This window comes from Aethalodelphis obliquidens, unplaced genomic scaffold (assembly GCF_003676395.1).
Source record: "Aethalodelphis obliquidens isolate GAN/ISIS:26980383/991018 unplaced genomic scaffold, ASM367639v1 scaffold36, whole genome shotgun sequence".
Taxonomy (NCBI): Eukaryota; Metazoa; Chordata; class Mammalia; order Artiodactyla; family Delphinidae; genus Aethalodelphis; species Aethalodelphis obliquidens.
The window spans coordinates 19027667-19054879 of NW_020837980.1; the positions used below are offsets into that span (position 1 = coordinate 19027667).

Genomic DNA, 27213 nt, shown 5'->3' on the forward strand with positions numbered 1-27213 from the left:
GGTAGAAGAGAATAGCTCATTTTAGTCCAGAGTAGAGTAGTGAAGCACGTGATCATAGATAGCTCCAATCTTCCCTTGAAGCTGAAAACATGTCTGATAAACTCATTCATTTATTTGTTCATCAAAGGTCTGTTAAACTCCTGCTTTACATCAGGCTACGTGCTGGGCGCTAGGGAGCCAGAAATTTGTAAGACTCTAATTTGATAGTATTTTTAAAAATTGTTTTGTGTCTTAAACACCCACTATGGAACATACTTCACTTACTAAAAAGCCTCATTCTGAACAGTATCAATTTCAGAAAAACTATCAGTGACTGCTTTGAAAGCAAAGGAAGTTTTCAGCTTAGCTGAGGGCAGCACATGATAGTGGACATAAGTGAATACAGCACTAAATACCAAGCACTGTTCTAAGCGCTTGATATAAATTAACTTATATGATCCTCACAGAAATCGTATACTCTTACTTACTGTCTATTTTAACCATAAACATACCCTTTTGACAGTTATCTTTCTGCATATTTATTTTACCAACCACTAATCATTACCGCAAAAAATAACAAAGGCCTAGAAACCTCGAGAAGTAGAGGTGGGGTCACTGAGATAGTTGAGGGTGATAGGAATAGTAATTTTCTGCCAAATGGAAGTTTTTCAAACTGCCAAAGAATTCTCCAAGAGAAGTGAGTCAAAAAGCAGATACGGGGCTTCCCTGGTGGCACAGTGGTTGAGAGTCCACCTGCCGATGCAGGGGACACGGGTTCGTGCCCCGGTCTGGGAGGATCCCACATGCCTCGGAGCAGCTGGGCCCGTGAGCCATGGCCGCTGAGCCTGCGCGTCCAGAGCCGGGAGAGGCCACAACAGTGAGAAGCCCACGTACCGGGGGGGGGGCGGGAATAAAAGCAGATACGGCAGTCTCTCCCCAGGCTACAGCAGTAAACTCAGGAGTCTCTGAGCTCTGTCTACCAACACGAACAGCCACATGGGCCTAAAGGTAGGCTTGAAACAATGTCATTATCGGGCCATCTCAAGTGAAGTTTGAAAAATAAATAGTACTGGAAACCAAAGAGTAAGCAAATGCACCGTTTATCATTTCACCTTCATGAGGTCAACAAACATGTGTCACACACTTTCACTAAAGTGGCCGGCAGAGGCAGGGTGATGGCTTCTGTTCTAAGCATTTGAATGGAAAATTACCACTTGCCTTTCGAGACTTCCTTACACACTCAATGGAGACCTGAAAACATGGATGCCGAGGGCCATGCTACTAGATTCTATGAGCCGGAGATTTCAAGGCCTCTCCTGATGCCTCTTGATTTGCAGGAATAATGGTTTTGCAGATTTTGATGGTCCATCTGCCTTGTCCATTTTTGTTTTCTCCCATAGTCTGCTAAGACGGATATACACAAGACCAGAGTTGGACCATGAGTATTCCAGATTACAAATCCTCTGATGTTTCAGTCTACTTCTTCATGTGATATCCCAAGTACTTTTTCCTAGAGGGGGGGAGAAAGAGAAATAGATTCTTAAAATTCCAAGTTTGATTCACTGTTGAAGTGAAAACATATGCCTGTTAACTCTGCTTTCTTATCCCAGGCATGACCCAAGGCTTGGAGACCATGTTAAGGTTGGGGGGAGGGTTTGGAAAGGTGACTGGCATCCTGGGTATGCCTGAAAGGAAAACTTTATCAGCTAAGGACTTATGTGACACACCCAGGGCTAACTGGCTAGATGGGAAAAGTCTTTGATTCTATGGTTAAATTCGAAAGAGTAGATACTGAAAGGTTGATGACTATGGAGGTGGCAAACCTCTTCTTCCAAAGTGCTGTAGAAGGGGTGAGGTTGCCAGAACCACAGGGTAACGATGTGAATGATGCTTCAAGCGAAGCAAAAAGGCCAAGGAATAAATTAAAATCAAATGGTGGCTTGTTTGGCATGCTTTGTGGATAGAGTCGCTGTTCATTCATTTGATCGACTCATTATTCTACAAGTATTGGCTGAACATCTATGACTTATGTAAAAGTAATGGAAACTATGAGAGAGAAAAAGGGGCATGAAATACATAATTCTGCCCTCACAGATTTGCAGTTCCATTGGGAAGATGCGATGCACTTCTATGAAATGTGGACGACTAAGATAATTAGGAACCCTGAGCTCCTGGAAAAACGTGTGCCTAGGAATAGTTTTTCTCCTTCCGCACCACACTACAAGGACACTCCAGAGAGCCACTAACATCCCTGGGGCAATGGAAGGCTTGCCACCCAGATTCATCTCTTTCCTGTTCTGGGAGACTGAGCCTCCCGCCTCCACACTTTCATAGTTCGTATCAACTCGTAAATATTCTTCCAGCAGCATCCTTTATTTTTTGCAACTCTGTCTCTGCAACTTTGGAAAAAATTAGTCCTTTCCCTCTTATTCTTTTTCTTCCCTCTCCTAATTTCTAGCTACGTGCTCCAAATTAAACCTAACTGTGGCCAAGACTTAAGATAAGATTTATGATGACCTGGAAAAGTAAACTAATACATTTTGAATTGAAAATACAAGTGCTAAAGAACTAGTGCCACAAAATTCTAAAGCCTTTGAAAATTCCCTTTATTATTTCTACCCCCAAAACATCCATCTGTTTTCTCTGATTGGAACTGTTTTTCTCTCTAGCACTAGCAACCAAATTAAGAACTAATAAAACTTTTTATATTCTTTTTTCTTTCCTCTTTTTATTTGCTTACTAGAATTAGAACCATTGTTTTGTTTTGTTTTTTTGCGGTACGCGGGCCTCTCACTGTTGTGGCCTCTCCCGCTGCGGAGCGCACGCTCCGGATGCACAGGCTCAGTGGCCATGGCTCACGGGCCCAGCCGCTTCGCGGCATGTGGGATCCTCCCGGACCGGGGCACGAACCCGCGTCCCCTGCATCGGCAGGCGGACTCTCAACCACTGCGCCACCAGGGAAGCCCAGAACCACTGTTTTTCATAACAGATTTTTTGGAAACATACCTAAAACTCACCTCTTAAAGTATATAATTCAGTGGCTTTTAGTATATTCACGAAGTTGTGCAGCCATCACTTCTATCTGATTTTAGAACATTTTCATCACCACAAAAAGAACCTCTGTGTCCGTCAGCAGTCACACCCCGTTCTCTCTCCCCAAAGCCCTAGGAAACCACTGTCTCTATGAATTTGTCTATTCTGGACATTTCATATAAATGGAATCATACAATATTTGGCCCTTCTGTCTGACTTCTTTCACTGTGCATAGTGTTTTCAAGGTTCATCCACCTTTCCATACTTTATTCCTTTTTATGGCTAAATATTATTCTACTGTATGGATATTCCACATTTGGTTTTTCCATTCATTATTCATCATAGATAAATTTCTTCATTGTTTCCAGTTTGGGGTCATTATGACTAATGATGCTGCTATGAACATTCATGTACAAGTTTTTATGTGAACACTTGTTTTCAGTTTTCTTGGGTATAGACCTTTTGGGGAACTGCCAAGTTGTTTTCCAAAGGGGCTTGACCATTTTAGAGTGCAACCAGCAATGTATAAGGATTCAGATTTCTCCACATCCTCACTGACACTTGTCTTTTTTATGTTAGCCATGCTAGTGGGTATCTCATTGTGGTTTTGATTTGCATTTCCCTAATGTAGAAATGAAGATGGCAAGCAAGGATCTTTTCATGTGCTCATTGGCCATTTGTATATCTTCTTTGAAGAAATGTCTATTCAAATCGATTTTGCCTATTTAAAAAAATTGCGGGGTTTTTTGTCTTTTATCGTTGAGTTGTAAGAATTTATTACATATTCTGAATACAAGTCCCTTATCAGATATATAATTTGCAAATATTTTTTCCCATTCTCTGGGTTTTCTCTTTACCTTCTTGATGGTATCCTTTGAAGCAGAAATATTTTTAATTTTGATGTAGTCCAGTTTATTTTTTCTTTTGTCGCTTCTGCTTTTGGTGTAGAAACGCCGTTTTTTATAGAACACTTTTGGCGTTTCAGTTACATTAATTAACTAAATAGACTTTTGAGAATGGGCCTGTAAGGCCAATTGATACTTATAACCTCGCTGGAAAAATATATGAACTAGACCAACAATGATGGTAATTTCCTGTATATAATCATAATGCAAACGTGAAGTGTTGTAAAAGGTCAGAGGCTGGTAAGAGTCTTGAGCCGGAGTAGTCCGGAAGGGCTTGGGGCAGAGGGGGACTTGAGGGGGTCCTGGAAGGAAGGGCAGTTAAAGCTGAAGTGATGTTGAGGATTCTGTCCTCTTCTTAGCATGAGTTAAGGCAGCTTGAATTTAGAATAGCTAAGAGCCTTGTTCAGATTAGCCACTTAAGGGCTATCATATCTGGTGCAAAAGTGGAAAATAGGAAAGAACAGAAGTCTGGGTTGCTTAATGGGTAGCCACTGGAGACCATGGCGGACACTTCAGCCCCTTAGGCATGATCAGCTGTACTTTCCGTCTGGCAGCCAAGACACTAAGCCTGTTTGGAGGCCCCAGGGCCATGTCCAGAGCAGACTCAAGCCTCCTGGCCCCTGGACCACTCTCGTGGAAAGAGGACTAATGATAATGTATGTCCTCCTAAGAAGGGCTTGAACAGACAGAAATGCCCTTGGCCTACAGTAAGTCCCCTACACACGAACCTTCAAGTTGCGAACTTTCAAAGATGCAAGCGTGCATCTGGTTCCAGCAAGGAACCAGCACCTGTGCCGTCAATGTTGGGCATGAGTGAAAGTGCAGCTGCCCTCCGTCTCCTATCGCTGAGGATCCTTCAGCTCCACCTCCTCTCCCTCCTCCAGTCAGTAACTCTTCTTGCCTGTTCACTCGACGCCAGCCCCTGTATGCCAGCTGTTATACTGTGTTACTGTACTTTTCAAGGTACTGTACTGTAAGATTCAAAATGCTTTCTTGATTTCTTGTGTCATGTATTATTTGTGTGAAAAGTATTATAAACCTATTACAGTACAGTACTATATAGCCGATTGTGTTAGCTGGGTACCTAGGCTAACTTTGTTGGACTTACGAACACACTCTCAGAACAGAACTCGTTCGTACGTAGGGCACTTAACTGTATTGAGATTTAGAGCTCTGGATGGGGTAAAGCATTTTGAAAAGGTTACTGTTACGAGGCCATTTGAACATGGCAGTTTTAAGGAAATCTCAAGGGAAAAGTATGGGAGAGGGGTTGAGGTGAGGAATCAGGGTAGAGAGGTCTGTTTTGCCTGATAGCAGGTAATTAAAAATAGATGAAAATTTAACTGCTTCAGTTATCAAAATGTCCCTGTCAAAATGGCTGGGTCCAAGCAACAATGGCAAAATGTCATAAGTCCTGAACCTCTGCGTGAGAATTACACCCGCACCCCATCAGCATCTGAGAGAATAAGGAACTATGTGCCTGTCCTTTTCTCACTGCTAGACTTCCGCTGCCTGCAAAATTTGTGAAAACAGAAATTATGTCTATCTAAACATTTTATATCAACATCTCTTCATTTCCTGTTATATCCGACCAGTCCCTCTCCCCCCACACACATACCCCACATACCCTTTGGGACCTCAGTAAATATTTATTGATAAGATAATCACTAAAAAATATGTTCCCATCAATGGGATAAATCTCTTGCCACTCAAGTGTCCAAAACCCATGAGAACCGCTTCAAAGATGTGTTCCCTTCACTTAAAAAAAACAAACCCAAAAAACCCCTTTCCATCCCATCTCCTCTGAGTTCTGGGAAGATTTATTTTTAAATAGGATGCACTTACCCAGCCACCGTGCTGCTGGACCCAGGGCGAGAAGTTCTCCTTCAGGTACTTGGTTCCAAAGCCCAGCACCCTGTTCATGGGATGGCTGTCGATGCCTGTGAGCTTGGCCGTGACGTCTATTGCAAGAGCAGCCTTAAAGCCCTGAGCTTTGACCTCTGATTCTCCCCTGGTGTCCACACCCCTTAGGAACTGGTCTGTGATGGTCTTGAAAACAGAGTAGGACAGCCCGCCCTGGAAGCTGTTCATCAAAGCCTTGTCTCTCTTCAACTGTGTGCAAGAGGAGAAGCAGTCAGTATAGCAGCCTGGCCCAGGCAGGCAAACTCTCCCACTCGACACTGGGCAACTGAAACACCCAATGGAAAACCCTCAATTCTGGTCTCAATCGTGGTACCATGTCCTGCAGGACCAGATTGGGCATGGACCTTCTCTGTGAATTTCTTTCATGGGGACAAATACAAACTGAACAGCCCATTCATTCGACATTCAACAGATGTTTCCTGAGTGCTGAGTACCCAGCAGGTGGTACTGTGGACCATTAAGACTCAGCCCCTCACTCAAAGGGCTCACAGTCTACTGACGGTTGTGACCCAGTGCAAAGTGCTTTGTTAGAGGTTGTGTACTGGGCAGAATCTGAAGCCTGGAAATCACTGTCTTCGGGCTCAACCCCTCCTGCTACACCTCTTACTAGCTGTGCAATCTTGGAGAACTTAACCTCTCGGTTTCAGTTTTGTCATCTCTATACTGGGATGACAGTACCTGTACTACAGGGTAATTGAGTAAAACATGTTGTGCTCAACATGGCGGAAAGTGCTCTCAGTGTTAGCATTTGTCCAGGATGCTTCAAGATGCGAGATGCTTTTCTTTGGCCGTGCCGCAAGGCATGCGGGATCTTGGTTCCCCGACCAGGGATCGAACCCGTGCCCCCTGCAGTGGAAATGTAGAGTCCTAACCACTGGACCACCAGGGAAGTCCCTGCCTCTGCTTGTGAAAAATCAGGGCTTGTGTCATCAAGCATACATCATCCTCATCTAAGGCCTTCCTTGCAATGTCTGTAAAGTGATGGTTGTCATGTGAAAACAAATTTCTCAATGATCAGGGACTATATGTTTATTTGAAAATCAACTAGTTCTGTCCTTGAGGAATGATAAGCTGAGCAGGTTTTCAACCAAGATGGTTTCTAAAAGGGGTATTCTGGGGATGAGTCAGATGCGACATAAAGATTTTTAGTGGAGCCGTGTCCTTTATCTGAGCCCAGCCCACCTCCTCCCAACTTCCAGGAGACACAGGGGCCTATTTGAATTATAAATCTGAAGCAGGAACATCCTCGACACCAAGAATGGACTCCTCTTAGTCATGACCCAATGGAAGAAGGTAGACTCGAAACCTCCAGCGGGCGGCTGGAATCCAGGACGATGCCAGCACAGTAAAAGAATGAAACGCCAGAAGGAAACCCCTTCCACAGGTACCCACTCTGCCCCCCTGCCCCTTGCGGTTGCACCTGGCTTTCTGGCATCTCAGGGAGGTGTGGGAGGAGCCCGCAAGTGCCCTCGGGGATGAGTGGCTTTGCAGACACTCTGCAGACGTGGCAGGTCCCCTCCTCCTTGTCACTGTCCCATTCTGTGGGGAACTTAACACCCACAGAGCACGAGTAGAGCTTCTGTGTGTTCCCACCAGAGTCCTCTACGGGGGAACCACATAAAGAGAACCACCACCATGTTTTCTACATAAATAATGTAAATGATTGCCCCCAAATCATCAAGAGAGTGCGTCAGGCAAAGTGAGGTTTTTAAAGTGGTAATTTGTGGGGTGAAAAGGAAAGCATCTCTCTTCATAACCAGAAGGGTCAACCTTCATACCACGCCCCCGTCCCTGGCCTCCCTGACCTACTGCCAAGTTCCTTCCCCCGGGGGGGAGGCCGGGAAGGAGACGGCAGTGAGAGCCACAGCAACTTTGAGCTGTAAGGAATCCTTGAGCACACCTGTCAGATCCTTCCTAGTTCAAGTACTGAACTGTGGGCTGGTTAGTGGCATCTACTTGGAATTCTTCTAGAGACAGGAAGATCATTTCTTCACAAGGCAGCCCTTGGCTTCGATGGACAGCACTGAGTGCTAGAAAGTTCATTCTTAAAGTGGGGAGAAATCAATTGCCCGTAACTCCTATCAGTGTTAGTTCTGGAGAAACACAGGGGTGTCCTTAAAACCATGTGCCCTCTTCTGTTTTCTGCTTCCTCTGCACCCCTGTCCACCCCATACTGTGGCCCTGAAGCTCCCAGACCCCCTTCTCTTTTCTTTGGTCCTCAGTGTTTCCTTAGTGTTTCTCATTCTGCACCACCTTACCTGCCCTTCCCTGTCCTGGTCACCATCCTCTGGGCACGCCTGTGACAAAGGCGTCGAGGAGCCACAGAGCATGCTGAGACTGGGCTGGCTGGCTAGCCAGTGAGTGCTGTTTCCCCCTCCTGCAGAGTCCCCACAGACCTGACTCCTCCCCATGGATCCTGGCCAAACGAAGGAATGGGTCCACAGGCCAGCCCCTGATGCACAGATGCTGGAGACCATGCAGCCGTCAGTGGGCGGCAGACACGGACAAGATCCCTTGAGAAGCCCTGACTACAGGGGGGCCTGCTCACTACCTCTTTACCTGAAGGTAACTCCTACACGTTCCTGATGGGAAGAACTGGTCTCAACTTCTAAATGGCAGGAAACTCCAAGTTCTCCGAGTTAACACTAACCTGCCCCCTGGCCGAATTGCTGAGAGAGAACAGTCCGGCCTTTCTAGGGGGAGATTTCAGACAAGACTCCAGACTTGGAGCAGCTGTGGGACACAGATATCCAGGCTGCAGGGCAAATGCAAGGGTCTAAACTTCCCTGAGGATCAGTTACATGGGGAACTAGATTCATAATTCTAGTCAGCAAATTTTAATTTATTGGTGTCTTTTTCCTGCAAAAACAAAGTTACTTTTTTCATTTCCAAAAATTCCAAGGAGGCTCCAGAAGGTTTACTTATGTTTTCCAAAGTGATTCATTTTTGAGATGCTGCCAGCGTGAAGAGTTTTGAGTCCAAGGGAAATAAAATTTAGGACTAAGTGGAAACCAGAACTTTGCAAAGGAGCACAAGCAGCAGTACAGTTCCATCCTTGGGTACCAGCGCGCGGACGCAGAAAGAAAACTCGTTAGTTCGAGAAGCTCCCTACCTCTCTTTCCAACTGATCCCCCGAATATTTCAGCAGCTCAATGATTCTGGCTATTATCTGGTCTTTTCCGTCTGCCAGGGGAAAATTCCAGTTATTTCTTTTAAGAAAAAACAATCTTAAATGTTTCCAGGGACAATGCTTGTAGCCTGGTTAGGGATTGAGGAAGACATGCCCTTCATAATTCTCAACAAAGTAAGTCTTACCTTGCCTCTTCTGATCAGGCCCAAACCATTCCAGACACCCTTTCCCACAGTCCCCTCCTTTCCTCTCTTTCTTCCCCCAGCGCTCCCACAGTTCTCACCGTGAAACTCATCACTTTATTTACTGTAAAAATGTTGTTGAAGATACATGAGCTTATCTCTAAAGATATTTAGGAGCAGTTTCTCTCGGTCTTTGGGTTTGTGCTGAGCATATGGTGCTTTTTCCATATAGACACCATAAACCCCTACTGGATCATCTCACCCCTTTGTGTTAGCTGCTAGGAACTGTAGAGCCGAACTGTGGCCTCCTAAGGCGGGGGGGGGGGGGGGGGGGGGGGGGGTATAGTCTTCCTGCATTTGGGGAATTAAACTCATTCCTAAACCCACCTATTTTCCTACTGTTTTCTTTTTACAGTATCTTTCAAATTTGATTTATCTTACTAAAATGTGTACTTTGTGTGCTGTGTCTTTACAACAAGGTGGAGTATAAGTAAATAAAATGAATAAGGTCTCCCACCCCAAAGGCTAACATGGCAGACAGAGAGAGAGGTGGCCCCAGTTGGTGTGTGTGTTGGAACAGGGAAGGTGGAGTCTGATTTTTCTTGTCTCAAAATGTGCTAACATGCAACATTAGGAAAACGGTCGTTGCTATAGAGCGGAATCCAAACAGAGACGGCCCTTTTTCCTTATGGCGCAGTCTCTGATGTCATGGAGTCCTCATGTTTGTCCCAGAGGGAGAGGGGAGGAGAGGCCAGGAAATACATCCCACAAGGTCGAGTGAAGGGCAAGGTGGTAGGAAGTCTGAGACCCAAGTCACCTGGGAAAAGAAGGACTGCATGCTTCCACCGCCCACGTGTAGTTTTTAATCTGACGCTGCCGCCTCTCTCCAGGAAAGTTGCTAGAACAGTAGCCTGAATGTCTCATGCGTGCAAAGGATGAGAGCCTGAGCTTTTGCTTGGTTTAGGGGTATTGCTTTACGAGGCCCAGGCACACATGAGATGGCAATAAAGTTGGAACACTGTTTTTTGCTGTCAGAAGGGTCCTCCTTTCCCAGCGCCTCACTCTCTAAGCCCCTTTGGTAGTTTGTGGTCCCAGCAGCACAGCACAGGGTGGACAAACTCAGCACTTTGCTTCTGAGCTTGGGAGACACCACCACCTTTGCAGATCAATCTTTTGCCTTCTGTTTTGGCGTACTGCAAACTCAGGGGCCAGCTAGGACCCTCATCATCACTGGAGTTTGGGAACGAGAACCACGGGCAGGATAGTCATTAACGAGGGAATGGCCAGACTGACGTTCTCTTCCTGTGGCCCTTGGTCCTGCTTCCCTCAACTCTAGAATTCCTGCAAGTCGGATGCGATCCACAGTCCTACCTATTGGTATAGTTTGGTGACAACTGACCCAGTCTGATCACTACTTCTCAGTTCTGCTTCACGTTTTGCCCCAGACCTGGTACCTGACAACCCCCTGCTTTTTCACAGCAGCCCAAGGCAATATCATAAATCCCCGGGCGATGCTCCAACTATACCCTGTGCACTTGCTCGAGTACACGGGTCCTTGGCCATGGCTAACGTGATGAAATCTAACTTGCATTTCCCCCTGTGGACAAGGTTGAGTGCAGGCTTCCTCCCGCCCCTCAGTAGGAGACTTTGCTTTGGACTTAGCAGTGAGTTTGGCCTGTTGCTTCCAGCTGCTGGCATACTCGCCTTGGCCTGGGCTGGTCTCAAGCTAAAGAAGGTCAGTGCCTCCAGAGTGTTGCTGTCGTGCCCTGAGGCCAGCTTAGCAGAGATTCCTAAGTTGCAGAGCCCTGAGCTGTGTAAGTACATAAATGCTGTAGACCTCTGCATGGCAGACAGGCAGCCCACTGCAAACACTCTTCCCACCTGCAGCTGTAGGCTGGAAGCCCTGGTGCTGGAGACCCTGGCGTGCCACAATCGTTCTGGACTTGAAGGTTCCTCCCTGGCTGTGGAGCACTTCTGGCGGCGGCCAGGAATAAACGATTTCAGCGACTCGGTTGGCAATGGAAACAACCTTGGGGTCCACGGCTGAAACAAGACAAAATGGTGCTGACAGGCCCTTCCCAGAACTTCGTCTAGCTGATTGGTATGCACAGTTGCCCGAAATGAAAACACCAGCCTGGAGCGAAAGGAAGCGGCCGGGAGTGTGCGTGGAGGGGAGTCCATTCTTCAGAAATCACTGGCAGTTGCCTGGCAGAGGCTGGGACGGAGGAGGAGTTCACAGAGGAGTGATTGCCACCTCGAAACAATTGCCCCTCTGCACCCTCTTTCTGAAGCCTTGCAAAATTAGGGTCCCCTTGCCCCTTTGCAAGGGAGGAAACACAAAAGGGAGTGCTTAGTTCTTTGCTTGAGGGAATGCTCATTATGCTTTTATTTTTATTCTTTTTTTTTTGGACATCCTTTATATCTTGGAGAGCTGGCCCCTATGCACATAGGAGGGCATTCAGCAGTGTGACAAGCCTTTGGGGGTTGTCACGGAGGAAAGAGAAATATCCCTGCTCTCAGGCCATATTCATGACTCATTATCAAGTGAACACTGAACTGCCCTTGCTTGCATGGTCACTTGTCTTCTCTCTCCTCCACGTATAGTGGGAAACATGCGAAAAGTGCTGATAGGTAAACAAGGATGCATAAAGTCTAAGCCACGACCTTCAAGAGTTTATAATCCAGGAAAAGCCTTATGCCATGAATTTGCACAGGCAACTAGAGGGTAAAGCATTTGGGGACATGAAGGTTTAAATGGCACTGGCCCCCTGAATGTCATAGCCTGTGAAGGACAGGTCGACTTTGCCCCTGGTAGGGGATGGGGCCGGATTGGGAGGGCAGGCGGTACTGCTGAGTTACTTGGGAGTAAAATTGACCTTGTTAACCCATCACTAAGTTCTTAACTTTCAGAAGCTCGTACAAGTTCTGCCTTTGACACGGAGCGGTCGTATCATGCAATGTTTAAGAACAACAGTATTTAATTCATGAGACTTGACGAAAGTGACAGAGTGGGGTTTTGGCCAGAAGGTTGGTGTGCCCAGGGGAACACCCGGACCTTGTCAATCAGGATAGATAAGAGAGGCAAGGCCTGGGTCCGGGGAGGGATGGTGTCACATGCAAGGCAGGGTTTGACCTCCTACGGAGCTGCCAAGGTGGTTCCTGAACCTCTCTCCCTGGACTCGCCCGTCACATGGCGCCCCGGTGCTTTCCCTTCACCCCCCAGGGCATTCACTGAAAGGCCATGGCAACTGACACTTTGTCCACAATGCCTTCCTTTAAAAAAAGGCCTAATGGCTTCCTTAAAAAGCTACATTTTTCATGATGCTCCATCCATAGGGTTCAGAAACAGATCAGGAGTGGGTTAGAGAGAGAGAAAAATTGGAGAGGTCAAGGAGAAGGATCAACGCTTTTCCTTCCCATTTTAATAACCCAACCACAAGTACTTTCCACTTTTAAATCACCTTACTGCAGTCCAACCGGCTTGCTCGTGAATGCTGGCCACCCACGGAAGGAGGTGGCAAGAGGCTGGATCCCAAAACCGGTGGGAGCCTTCCCTTGTGTCCGCAGGAGATGGGAGAGGAAAGCTTCCACGTGCTTTCCTCTCTGCAACCTTGTGCGGCCTGCAGGGTGATTAACACGCTCTCTTCCACGGAAGTCACACTGCGCCCACCTTGCCCTCAAAGGAGGCAGGTGAGGGCCCCCAAGGTTGTCGCTCCCCAGCCCCCAGCCCCCGCCACGTGGCAGGGCAATCACAAGGCCCCCAGCAGACGTGGAGGTACCCAAGCTGACTAACCTGTGTATGTGTATCTGTCTCTGCGGACTGGAGGGATGCAGGTGAAATACGTGCAGGAAAAACTATAAGCAACCTCATTTTGACTCAGATGAATTAGCTCTAGTTAAGATTCCCATTCTAATACCTTAATTTAAAAAACTGGAAAAAAAAATTCCCTTCTCATCAGAGTTGGTCCCATCTGATAGGCAAGGGAACATTGGGTGGGTGTGGAGAGAGAACAGAAAGGCTGCCCATCCTTCTGAGTTTATTCTGGGGGCTCCCTGTGGGATTAAGGAGAGCAGGAGAGCGGGATGGGGGAGGCATTTGGCTTGAGGCATTTGTTTTAGAAGAGGCAGGGCATTTGTGAGAGAATTCCTTATGGTCGAGACTGCTATTTCCTACCCAGTATCCACTTTCTTTTTCTTCCTTAGTAACAGATCCCTGAGATGCCAGGGGAAGCTGACAGCACTACATTTCCCAGCCTCGTCTGCAGTAAGGAGTAGCCACTGAGATGTAAGAAGCTGGGTACAGTTTTAAGAAAGCTCTCTGAAAGGGAGCTGCATTATCTAGGAAGGAGATACCCTTTTGTCCTTCCCTTGCTTCCTCTTTCTTCCTGCTTGGAATGTAGACATGATGGCTGGAATCCCAACAGCCACCTTGGGTTTTAAGGTGACTGAGGTTGGAAGCAACTAGCTGAGGGATGGCAGAATAGGAATGCTTAAAGATTGTGGAACTGGTAGATCAAGCCTGGGCTGCCAAACTGTGGTTTTCTTCTATGGGAGAGAAAAATAATCTCTATGTTATTGAAGTTGTAGCGAGTCATAGCTGTGGAGAAAAAAAGATTCACACAAAAACTCGGGTTGGTGTTACTAAAATTGGTATTGACATTCATTTTTCTACATTCCAAGGTCTCTTACTATGAGACTTTGGTCTTGGGACATAACCTCATCGTTCTCACTCCAACCTGGTGTCTGAGTCCTGGAAATGGCAGCACAGGCTAAATTGCGACCTTCAGTTAAAAGAACCCGGGGGGGGGGGGGGAAGGGTGAGCTGTGACAGGGTGAGAGAGAGTCATGGACATATACACACTAACAAACGTAGTAAGGTAGATAGCTAGTGGGAAGCAGCCGCATGGCACAGGGATATTGGCTCGGTGCTTTGTGACAGCCTGGAGGGGTGGGATAGGGAGGGTGGGAGGGAGGGAGATGCAAGAGGGAAGACATATGGGAACATATGTATATGTATAACTGATTCACTTTGTTATAAAGCAGAAACTAACACACCATTGTAAAGCAATTATACCCCCATAAAGATGTTAAAAAAAAAAAAAAACAGGACACCAACTGCTGAGCTCTGATTTACATGTGGCAGAATAGAAATAGAACGTGAGTCCCTCTGGGGTCACACCCAACATAAAACCAACTAACTACCCACATAATTAACTAAACAAGAAAGCAAGGAGAGAGGAAGGTGAGAAGGGAGGAACAACTGTGCTTAAATCCTTAAAGCTACGCCTCTTTAGGAGGTAACCGTTTCTACATTTGTAGGGATATCTATATATCTACACAGAGATATGGAAATTTTAGAAAATAAGAAAGGTGACATGACACTTCAGTAATATTGAAATACAGAACGTCATTTTTCTCAGGAAAGCCAGAAGGTTAAAGTCTGTAAAATCTTCCGTTTCCTAGCAAACTCCAAAGAACAGGACAAGCAGAAAAGCCTATTGAGGTCCCTCCAAACTGTTGTGTTTGCTCCAGAGCTCAGATACCACCCGCAGTAGAAGAAGCCTGCTGTACCCCTGGGGGAAGGAGGAGTTCCCCCAGGTAATCGCGACCCTAACTTCCCCTCTCCTAAGATTCTATAAGTCTGATAGGAAGTGGAAGTTTCCTTGATCACAGTGAATGATCTAAAGCTGTCATTGTGCGGGGGTGATTCTCCAAGTAAGCCAGCCATCACAATGTTTAAAAATTGAGACATTACTGCCACCTGTTGACTAATTATTGACAAGTTACACGGGCCAATCAGCCCAGCAGGAGGGGGGTTTCTTTTAAAATCTGGGCATTGGGCACAAGGTATTGTTGGAGGGGAGGAAGATGGTTATGCCAGGGTTTGTGGATGAAGGGCGATTCTGATAAAGCCTTTCATGAAAATGTTTTGTTCGGTACAACGTGTTTTGTACCACTGAAGGAAGATTTTGTCAAAATTCTTCTTGGTGGTTTTTTGAGTGGCTTGTACTTTGAAAAGTATTTTTGTGTACAGCTATCTGATCTTTCCATCCACTTCAGAGGCCATTGTACAGATGGAAACACAGAGGCCCAGAGACGGGAGTTGACTTCCCTCAGGAGGAAGAGCAGCCTGAGCCTGGCTGGGGCTATTTCTCTTATATGGGTCTCTGGCACTGAGGATTAGGGATTTGGGCAGCAAGTTTATAGACGGTGGAGCCAGAAAACCAGTCCCATCACCCTTCACGGCTATCCTCTTCCTTTCTTTTCAGTCTTGAGAAAAGCAGGGAAATTAGAATTGAGTATTAATAGGTTGGGAAGCTGAGGTTCAAAGAGTGCCTTGCCTAAGGCCCCATTACCAGCTGGGAGGAGGTGAACCCCCAGGCGCACAAAGAAGGGAAACACATGGCTGCGGGAGAGAAAGAATCCCCGAAAGCCTACCTTCACGCTCTAAGTGCTGTTCCACATTGGAGAGGGACCTCGGCCACTGCCGACCGTGAGGACCACTCTGAGGTCCCACCGGACTTTGCAGCTCAAAACGGATATCCAGAGGTGAGCTCTGAGAGTCCTCCTCCTTCTCTGCTGCTCCAAAGAGTGTTCTCCAAGACGACTTTTTCTTGCCAACGTTTATGGCCTTCTCCGTGGATTGGGAATTTCTGCAAGTCCACGGTCCCTGTGTCCATGCTTTCTTTGCCTGCCAACTCTCTGGTCCTTTCTGGGACAAACTTCTTGTTCTCGGGAGCTTTCGTGAGAAGACAGCAGAGGTGTTCTTGAAGACGTGGTGTTTGACATAGAACTCCAGGATTTTGAATTCCATGCTGTCTGGGTCATCATCATCCAGGGGGATCTCCTCCAGGTCGCAGGCGCTACTGGTGCACATGGCAGGGCTGCAACGACAAAGTCCACACGCGTCCATCTACCTGGGAGCCACCTACTCTTTGTAGGTCGGGAGAGATGGGGTGAAACTCAGTAAGCATTTATTCAGTACCTATTCTCTTTGTGCTGGGGGCAGGGGGTCATCAGAGTTGGAAAAGCCAAGGTTTGTTCTGAAAGTTCAGTCTTACAGAGATGAGACTTGTACATAGATAACTCCAGACAAAGAGGGCGAGCTAGGAGCTCGAACAGAGATGCAGGAGCCAGCGCGGGAGGTGGGGAGGAAAGACAGCTGTGAACGGGGGGCGAGTGCAGGCTCCTTGAAGGAAAGAAAGTGTTTGGATGGGTGGCTGGCTACTGGGCCTTAGAACAGGCTGGGCAGAGGGCAGGCTCTGGGTGAATTTAGGATGTGTTTGAAGAGTGGAAAGAGATCTGGTGGCGCATAAGCCTGTGCTTTGTGGAGAGCTGGGGCTATAGGGATGTGGAAGGACCACGGGGAAGTGGCAGTCAGGGCCAGGCGATCAGGGCCTTGGAAGGTCAGGCGGAAAGCTTTGCATTTTCTCATGTCGGTAGATCAGTACATTTCAGAAGGGGCCCTAGACTGTGGAGGGCAGTTAAAAGTCTTCTTGGGGGCTTCCCTGGTGGCGCAGTGGTTGAAAGTCCGCTTGCTGACGCAGGGGACACGGGTACGTGCCCCGGTCCGGGAAGATCCCACATGCCGCGGAGCGGCTGGGCCCGTGAGCCATGGCCGCTGAGCATGCGCGTCCGGAGCCTGTGCTCCGCAACGGGAGAGGCCACAACGGTGAGAGGCCCGCGTACCGCAAAAAAAAAAAAAAGTCTTCTTGGGAGAGGGTAGCTGGGCAAGGGGAGAGGCCAGCCCAGGGGAGGGAGCTGTCTGGGGTCCCCGGCCCTCCCCGGCCTCTCTCCATTCTTCCTTTACTCGCTGATTTAGCTTGGAAAGGTTTGCTTCTGTTCCTTGCCGTATTTAGCATTCCATGTAAGATTTTATCTGAAGAAAAAAATCCTGCTTTTTTTTTTTTTTTTTTTTTTACAAGTTTGAAGCACAGTGATGGAAGCAATGGAGAGCTTTTCAAAGTCTGGAGCGGGAGAATGATGTGACCACAGACATGTTTTAGAAAGATCAATACAAGCACTAAAATGATGGGGATGGAAGTTTCATCTTTATTTCCATATGAATAACCAGATAGATGTAATTAACTGATTGTGTTCAATTTAAGCTCTCATGAAATAATTCCTTAAATGGTTGTCTGCTAGGAAATCATTTCTTTCTGATCTACTTTGCTTTCTTTGGTTGTATCTTAAGGACTATGATTTCCTTTTTGTCCCAGATGCCAGAGAGCCCAGATCTACCAACCGTCATTGGATTAAAATTTCACAGACAGTGCGTGTGCTGGAAACCAGCTTGGGCTTCTCAGTCTAACAGTCCTGAGTTCAAATTCTGGCCATACCACCGACTAGCTGTGTGACCTGGGGCAAGTTACTTCACCTCTCTGAACCTGAGCTTCCTTCAGGTAAATTGAAAATAATAATAGTCATCTTGCAGGGGTATTGTGAGGGTACAATGTAATGCATGAGAAACCTCAACACAGAACCTGGCTCAAAAACGGTAGCTATTTTTTTTTTTTTAGTACAACTGTCATCCCAGGCCCTCTGACTCTGTCCTTGATGTGGCTCTTAATCATGGACCCTTCCCTTAATGGTCCAACTTTAAGAGTGTTTTTTGGCATGTGAGCTGGTGTGATAATAAATAGCTGTAGTGATATTAATGGGATCGGCTGGCATGTCTCTCCTTTTCTTTCCACTGTCCCCTCTCACACCATGACCAACTGATAAAGAATTGGGGGCTTCCCTGGTGGCGCAGTGGTTGAGAATCTGCCTGCCAATGCAGGGGACACGGGTTAGAGCCCTGGTCTGGGAAGATCCCACCTGCCGCGGAGCAACTAGGCCCGTGAGCCACAATTACTGAGCCTGTGTGTCTGGAGCCTGTGCTCCGCAACAAGAGAGGCCATGATAGTGAGAGGCCCGCGCACCGCGATGAGGAGTGGCCCCCGCTCGCCACACTAGAGAAAGCCCACGCACAGAAACGAAGACCCAGCACAGCCAAAAATAAATAAATAATTAAATGTAAAAAAAAAAAAAGGCAAAATTCAAAAAAAAATAAAAGAATTGGGACAGTGACCGCAGACGGGGTTTGAGGCATTGTGACGTGGTTCAGATCAATTTGACTGTGTGCCTGGAGGCCGATGGTCCAGGGTTGGCTCAGTTTATAACTTGCAAAGTGCTTGGGCAAGTCTCTCAATTCTTTTGGTCCTCTGATTTCACAGCAAATGTTCTCTAACTTTCCCCTCTGATTCTATTACTATTTGAAGGAGGTGTGAGGGCTGAGACATATCCCCTGCAGGCCTGCCGATGATGCTTCCTGTTTCTATCGTTGTTTCCTATCTTTTTTTGGAAGAGCCTCACACTGGATGATAGGAAGCTGCTCATCCAGGAAGTGCTCTGTGGCCAAGCCTCGAGAAAGCAGTTCTGATGGAAGTGATGCCAGGCGGGAGATGCAGGGGCTGTGCCAGAACATCAGGTACAGACGGAGGGGGCAGAAGTGATCTGCCAGGGTGGCCAAGGGCAGGGCTGCAAAACCTGAGACACCTACTGCACACACAGATATATCTGCACGACTCCAAAGCCCCCCCAGGCCTGCCTCGGGCAACTAAGCCTGAGCAGTGCTTGAGGGGCGACACCGCCACTGGGTCCTCCTCCCTCCCTTTCGTCACACGCCTGTCCTATTCTGGGGCTTGGACTATCTTCCTTCCCTCACCTACTCCCGATTTCACGCGCCCATTGTGCACTGCAGGGAACTTTCTGCTGTCTGGAATCACTTCAGCATCTGCGCCCTCACCTTGCTCTGCCTGCGCCCCCCTCCTCGCCCCATTCTCACAGGTCAACCATTCTTCCCCTCTTGGTGCCCAGTTTCAGTCACACCCATGAGGATCCTTCCCAGGTCTTCCAATTTATCTAGACTTCATTCTCTTTTCCACAAGGGAATGTAAGTGCCGGGAGGACAGGCGTGTTGATGTGCTATTTTTTCTCTGCTGGGTGCCCAGCTCCTACAGTAATGCCTGGGGCAGAAAGGCACTTGGCAATGAACTGTGGACTTTTTCCTATTCTGAGACAGACTGTCTGGGTTCCAATCCTGGCTCTGCCGTTAGCAGTTATGTGACATACTCTCCAGGCTTCAGTTTCCTCATGTTTAAAATGGGGACGAAGGGACTTTCCTGGCAGTCCAGTGGTTAAGATTTCGCCTTCCAATGTAGGGGGTACAGGTTTGATCCCTGGTCAGGGAGCTAAGATCCCACATGCCTCGTGGCCAAAAAAACCAAAACATAGAAACAACAGAAGCAATATTGTAGCAAATTCAATAAAGACTTTGAAAATGGTCTACATTAAAAAAAAATCTTTAAAAAATAAATAATAAAATGGGGATGAGAATAGTACGTTTCCTTCTGTTACAAAGATTAAATGAGTTAATGTTTGTAAAGCATTTAGAATAGCATTTAAGTGTTTGAACAAGTATTTGATTTAAAAAAATATTTATGAAACCCACTTACGGCCGGCCACGCTGTTCTAGAGAAGTTGCAAGGGGTTTTCGGGTGGTGTAATGGGGAGAGTGTAGCATGTGGGGTGAAAAGGCAGTTGAAGAGCTGCTTTTCATACTTATTGGCGAGGGGGCTGAGGCAAGTCATGTAGCCTCCAACGAGGTGTAGTTTTTCCATTTACAAGATGCGATTCATATCGTCTAACTTGAGACGGATAACCTGGTTCAAATCCTGGGTCATCGGCTTACTAGCTGTGTGACAGGCTACATACCTTCATTTATTTCTGCCTTCATTTTTTTCATCTGTAAAATGGGGTAAAACAAAACAAAACAACAACCCTGGCAGGAGATCAGCCAAGATGAACCTACCAGGAAAGATCTTCAACAACTAAAGACAGAAAGAAGGAACCGCAGCAAAACGAGAAAGGAACCGCAGCAAAACGAGCCGGAGGGGCAAAGTTGCGAGAGTCAAGTGCCGTAGCCCTGGGTGGGTGGCCCACAGATGGGAGAATAATTACAGCTGCAGAGGCTCTCCAAAGGAGTGAGAGGTCTGGGGCCTTCCCGCCTGGGGGCGCTGTGCTGAGAAGATGAGTCCCCAGAGCATTTGGCTTTGAAGGCCAGAGGGGCTTACTTTCGGGAGAGCCAGGCGGCTGGGGCACACAGAGACTTTGCTCTTAAAGGGCACGCACAAAACCTCACACGCTCTGGGACCCAGAGCAGAAGCTGTCATTGGAAAGGAGCCTGGGTCAGACGTACCTACGGACTTTGGAGAGTCTCCTGGAGAGGCAGGAGGCGTCTGCCGCTTACCCTGGGGACACGGACACTGGTGGCAGCCGTTCTTAGAGTTCCTTCTACCATCTGGATGTTGGTGCTGGCCCGCCCCGTTCTGGAATCCTCCCTCTAGCTTATTAGCCTTGGGGATTAGCCTCGCAGCGGCCCAGCACCCTGTAGGTGCCAGGGCTGGGACACCTCAGGCAGAGCAACTAAGTGGGCATACACACAGTGCCATCCATCAGCAGACAGGCTGCCTTAAGACCCCCTGAGTCCACAGCTGCCCCTGGACACAGCCCTGCCCACCAGAGGGCCCAGGACCCCGTCCCATACACCAGTGCGCAGGCACTAGACACAGGACCCCCAGGGCTCTCCAGCCAGAGACCCCACAACCCCGTGGGCCCTGACCCTACCCTCCAGCGAGCCTGCTCTAACCTCAGGACCAGCCTCACCCACCAGTGGGCAGACACCAGCCACAACACAACCACAGCCTTGCAGCCTGTGGACACAGCCCACCCACTAGCAGGCCAGCAGCAGCCCTGGAACTAGCAGGGCCCTGGCCCTACCCACTAACAGGCCAATGCAAGCTTTGGGACACCCCGGACCCTGCAGCCAACTGTGTCAGGAACTGGGCCCATCCACCAGGTCTAGGACCCCTGGGCCCTACAACCAGACCCCAGGACTTGACTCTGCCTACCAGTAGGCCGGCACTAGCCCCAGGACATTGTTTCACCCACCAATGGGAAGGCAATAGCCCCAGGGTCTCCTGGACCCTGACTCCATCCTCCAGTAATTCAGCCTTAGCCCTGCCCCCTCCCCACCCTGGGTTTCTGCAGTCAGCCACCTTGTGACCTGGCCCCGCCAACCAGCAGCTGGCAGCCTCCGCACAAGGTAGGGCCTGGCATCCAACTGGACCAGGGGCCAACCAAGCCTACAAGACCACCCACAGTAGTCATCCCACACAGCAGAAGGGCCCATGCAACCCACACAGGGGGCACCCCTGGAGCATATAGCTCTAGTGATGAAAAGGGAGTGCACTGATGGGATGTGGAGGACGTCTCCTTCACAAGGCCACTTCTCCAAGATCAGGAAATGTAACCAACCTACCAGATACAGAGAAATAAAAACAGCAAGTTAGGCAAACTGAGGCAACAGAGGAACATTTTACAAACAAAGGAATGATAAGGTCCCAGAAGAACCAAGTGACGTGGAGATAGGCAATCTACCCAAGAAAGAGTTCAGGGTAGTGATCATAAAGATGATTAAAGAACTTGGGAGAAGAATGAATGGAGAGTGAAAAGTTAGAAGTTTTTAACAAAGAGAAAATATAAAGACCCAAACAGAGATGAAGAAGACAATAATTGAAATGAAAAATACACTAGAAGGACCCAACAGTAGACTAGATGATACAGAGGAATGGATCAGCGAGCTGGAAGACGGAGTAGTGGAAATCACTGATGCTGAACAGAAGAAAAGAAAAAAGAATGAAAAGAAATGAGGACAGTTTAGGAGACCTCTGGGATAGCATCAAGCACACAAGTATTTTCATTATAGGGGTCCCAGATGGAGAAGAGAGAGAGAAAGGGGCTGAGAAAGTATTTGAAGGTATAATAGCTGAAAACTTCCCTACTCTGGGAAAGGAAACAGACATCCTAGTCCAGGAAGTGCAGAGTCCCATACAGAATTAACAGCTCATTTCAACTCAATATCAAACAAACAAACAGCCCAATTAAAAAGTGGACAGAAGACCTGAATAGATATTTTTCCAAAGAAGAAATACAGATGGCCAACAGGCACAGGAGAATATGCTCAACATCGTTATCATCAGAGAAATGCAAATCAAAACCACAATGAGATATGACCTCTTACCTGTCAGAGTGGCTATCTTCAAAAAGTCTACAAGTAACATAAGTTGGTGAGGATGTCAAGAAAAGGGAACTCTCATACACTGTTGGTGTGAATGTAAATTGGTGCAGCCACTGTGGAAAACAGTATGGAGGTTTCTCAAAAAACTAAAAATAGATCTACCATATGACCCAGCAATTGCCTTGCTGGGTATATATCTGAAAAAACCAAAAACACTAATTCAAAAAGATACAGGCACCACAATGTTCATAGCAGCATTATTTACAATTGCCAAGATATGGAAGCAAACTAAGTGTCCATCAACAGATGAATGGATAAATGTATGTGTACTACGTAAATGTATGTGTACTACACATATGCCCCCCCCCACACACAATGGAATACTACTCAGTCATAAAAAAGGATGAAATTTGGCCATTTGCAACAGCATGGAGGATATTATACTAAGTGAAATAAGTCAGACAGAGAAAGACAAATAGTGTATGATACCACTTATATGTGGAATCTTAAAAATGCAACAAACTAATGAATATAACAAAAAAGGAACAGACTCAAATATAGAGAAGAAACTAGTGGCTACCAGTGGGGAGGGGAAAGGGGAAGGGGCAAGATTGGGGTAGGGGATTAAGAGGTACAAACTATTAGGTATAAAATAAATAAGCTACAAGGATATATTGTACAGCACAAGGAATATAGCCAGTATTTTATAATAACTATAACTGGAGTATAACCTTTAAAAATTGTGAATAACTATGTTATACATCTGAAGCTTATGTAATATTATACATCAACTATACCTCAATAAAAATTTTTTTAAAAACCCATAAAACAACCCCTCCCCCCATCACATAGGTGTGTGGGCAAAAAAAAATTAGCACGTGTAAATCACTTAAAGTAGTGCATGGTAGATTTTAAATGCTCAGTAAATATTAGCGTCTTTATTCATTAAAATAGGGGACTTCTGGGCTTCCCTGGTGGCGCAGTGGTTGAGAGTCCGCCTGCCGATGCAGGGGACAGGGGTTAGTGCCCTGGTCCGGGAGGATCCCACATGCCGCGGAGCGGCTGGTCCTGTGAGCCATGGCCACTGGGCCTGCGTGTCCGGAGCCTGTGCTCCGCAACTGGAGAGGCCACAACAGTGAGAGGCCCGCGTACCGTAAAAAAAAAAAAAAAAAAAAAAATAGGGGACTTAATCTGGTATTCCAGTGGTTAATACTGCACGCCTCCACTGCAGGGGGCGCGGGTTGATCCCTGGTTGGGGAACTAAGATCCCGCATGCCATCCTGTGGCACAGCCAAAAAAAAAACACAACTATCTTAATAGGTTGCCTTTCTTGTAAGGTTTAATATGTTTATAAAAGAAAATTCATCAAAAGCAGCAATTAAGAAAATTAATGACATGCAAATATTTGGTTTAGCACAACATTCACACTTGATATATATAGAGAGAGAGAGAGAGAGAGAAAGAGAGAGAGAGAGGGTGAGAGAGAGAGAGAGTATGTGTGTATGGGTGTGTGTGCATAAAGTATACATACTTGTAAGATATGAAGCCTGGGACTTGGCTGGCTTTCCCAGCACCTCATATAATGCCTGACACCTGATAAGCTCTCGGGAAATATTTGATGAATGAAAGAAACATGATATAGAGCTGCCAGATGAAATATGGGAGAGCTAGTCAATTTGAATGTCAGGTAAATAACAAATAATTTTTTAGTGTAAGTGTGTCCCAAGTATTGTATGGGACATGCTTACACTAAAACACAGTATCTGTTGTTTATCTGAAATTCATACCGAACAGGGCCAGGGCCTCTTGTATTTTTATGCAAACCTGGCAACTCGGTGAATAAAAGGTGCTGCTTAGAAAAACTGAGACCTCAGGTTCTTGGAAGCGAGGAAAGTGGACCGAGGGTGGAGCCTGAGCGACCTAAGTCACGCGAGAGAAAGAGCGGGACACGCGGTCGGGACTCGGGCGCTGCCAACGCGGCGCGGAAGTGCCTGAACCCAGTCCGAGAGCAGCGCCGGGAGGGCGTTTAAGGCGGGTTTTAATTCAGAGCGTCCTTTTGAGTTGGGCAGCTCAGGGCACCCCGTAGGCAGGAGGTACCCGCGGGTCCTCGAGGAGTCGTTGCATTGGTAGCGGGGGAGCCCTCTCCCAGCCACAGGACTACGCTCCGAAGAAACCGTGTCAGTTTAAGGCAACCCAACCAACCAAACCTTTCTAATGCAGTGTGAAGACTTTAAAATTGTGGGGGGTGGGTGGGGGGCGGGGGCGCTGCTCTTGGAGAGAGAGGAAGGGTCCGACTTCTTTAAGAAACGAGTTTGCTGGACTTCCTTGGTGGCGCAGTGGTTGAGAGTCCGCCTGCCGATGCGGGGGACGCGGCTTCGTGCCCTGGTCTGGGAAGATCCCACATGCCGCAGAGCGGCTGCGCTTGTGAGCCATGGCCGCTGAGCCTGCGCGTCCGGAGCCTGTGCTCCGCAACGGGAGAGGCCGGAACAGTGAGAGGCCCGCTTACAGCAGAAAAACAGAGAAAAAAGAAACGAGTTTGCTAATTGCTGATTCAGGAGCAACATCCGAAAAGGGGGGAAAGCAGAGGTCAAGATGGAGCGCACAGCGCTTCCACTTCGTGAAAGAAGAGATTTTTGCCGTCTCCCAGGCTAGAAAGGAGCTGAGGGCCCAACCAGGAGGCAAGGCCAAGGGCGAGAGAGAAGCAGAGGGCAGGGCAGTGCTCAGGCATTCCCCGGGACCAAGGGGACCTTGACCAGCCCCGGCGAGCGCTTGCAGCTGCGTCAAAGGATGAGTTCAGACACTTTCAAGGCACTTGACAAGCGTAGGGTATTTTTCCTACTCATCCTCACTGGGAATGACGGGAGAGCTGTTACATTGATAATGAAGTCTTATTTTAAAGCAGCAGTGAGTTACTTTATTACCACTGCAGCCCTTCTGCTCTCAGCTGTTCGGGTTCAAAGTAGAAGCAGCCCAACTTCTGGGTTAATGGAAACGTACAGGTAAGTTTTATGCTTATGTTGATGGAAATGAAGCCCTGGGTGAGGCCCCAGAATGTAGGTTCAGAGCCTGGAGTGGAAAATTAGCCCCGGAATAAGCCCTGTGAGGCTCATTGTAATTCAGTGACTCTGCACACAGCCCTACCCTTTGGATCCAGTATTTACATACCCTCTTGCGTATCTACAGCAAACTCTCACAGACCTACTCCCCGAAAGCAAGGTTTCACAGTGTCTATGGTGGCCTCTCTTCCCTCTCGAAGGGTTTCTTCCCCCCAACCCCCTAAATGGCTAAAGTCCTCGGAGTCCCTGGTGGCTAGTCTCCTGGGAGCACCGCAGAGCAGCACTCCTTGGCCTGCGGAGCAGCATATGACCTCCAAGATCACAGGACACACTTTAGGGATTTTTCTGGTTCTGGATTCATTGGTCGAGGTTAGATTTTCCTTCCCTTCCTGTGGCAGGTCACGGAGCAAACAGCCCTCATGCATGCACAGAGGCTGTGGCCACCAGGGCCCCAGGAAGCTGGACGGAACTCTGCCCTGGACGGAACTCTGCTCCGGCCTGTCCCGGGGGGGGAGGGGCGTGGAGGACCCCTTAGCAACAGGCTCTGCCAGAGAGCTGACTTCCATCACTCTGGACACACAGACAAGGCCTGAGTGTAAGACATGGGTGAGGACACTCATCCCAGAGGGATGTTCCCAGGCCAGATTTTGAGCTGAGTTTTGTCCGGTTGCCTTGGGCCTCTCCTTCTGCACCCTTTGCCCCCTTACGCCCTTCAGAGGCGGTCCACCCTTCCCCTTCCTTCCCTGAACTTCACCGTATGGTGTCTTCATCCCTCCTCCCCTGTGGTTTTTAATCCTAAGGGTGAAAATGAGGAATGAGGTAAAACGTGTTAAATTCCTACAATAGAAGCTAAACAGAGAGCGCCTCAGGTCTTATTAATGAAACACAAAGACTCAGGCTTTGATGATTATAGAACAGAGCAGGCAGGGAACTCAGGAGGGAGCCTCCTGCGGGGGGGTATTCCCCATTTCACCTGCGCCCTGTACTCAAGGAAGTCTCTAGGGGGTCTGCCGGGACTAGATCTTGTGCCCAAGTGCCCACAGGTACTCAGGGCTCAAAGCCAGGGACTCTTGTCCTCAGCCCATTTCTGCTCTGGGGGAGGTAGCTGGCATTTCAATGGGCTTCTGTCACACTATCACATACCTTGCTACATACTCAATGAGACAGACCTGCATAATGTTAACAATGATTCGGCCAGTTTTGTATTCTTAACCCTCCCAAACCTTCTGGAGCAAAGGAGAAATGAAAGGGAAACCTAAATACTTCTCCCTTTTCTGGAAACCCCTAATAAAGTAGATGTTAGCTTTCAGTTTTAGATTCTTAGTTTTGCTTCCTGAGACTTACACGATCAGAACGTTTAAATAAATGCCGTACACGTTAGGTTTACTAACCCCCGTTAGATTGCCTCATTAGCAAAACCAGGACTGAAGTCCCCTGTGTCCTGCTGGGAAGGCTGAACGTGAAGACTGGTGTCTCCTAGTATTACCTGGTCTCCAAGCTGTCAGCAGTTTCTCCTGCTTCGGGTCAGGCGGCAGGAAGGATATTTCTATACCTGAGTCTCTCTCCACGAAACTTAAGAGGAAACTTTGGCCAAGTCTTCTTGGCTTCTCATTTTGGAAGGCTCTTGTGATGTAAGACTCCACCCGGGTGTAGCCTCTTCAGGTTGGGACTAAGGCTGGAAGGAGGCTTAGGGAAGGGAGTCACTTCCTTGTTAAGCCCTGCCCCCAGCTTTTCAACTGAAGGAGGGGCTGACCTTTGCCCGAGTAATTTGACTCTAAAAGGAGTTGTGCATCCTTGACCGAGGACTCTCACTGCCCTTTGGGACAGACACAATTATGAGGGTGTTTTTCTGATAGTACTTTACTTTCTTTCCCTTTCATCGGTT

General features: G+C 47.7%; 1 protein-coding gene across 1 annotated transcript; it reads right to left on the bottom strand.

Annotated features, from left to right (window-relative positions):
* Positions 1-890: 890 nt before the first annotated feature.
* On the bottom strand, positions 891-27012 carry BCL2L14 (BCL2 like 14). Its single transcript, XM_027129584.1, has 6 exons — positions 26815-27012; positions 15591-16036; positions 11034-11195; positions 8953-9023; positions 5763-6029; positions 891-1489 (listed from the first exon to the last, which is right to left on the bottom strand). Exons 2-6 carry the CDS (start codon positions 16027-16029, stop codon positions 1451-1453), a joined length of 978 nt encoding a protein of 325 aa, XP_026985385.1. The 5' UTR covers positions 16030-16036; positions 26815-27012; the 3' UTR covers positions 891-1450.
* Positions 27013-27213: the final 201 nt, after the last annotated feature.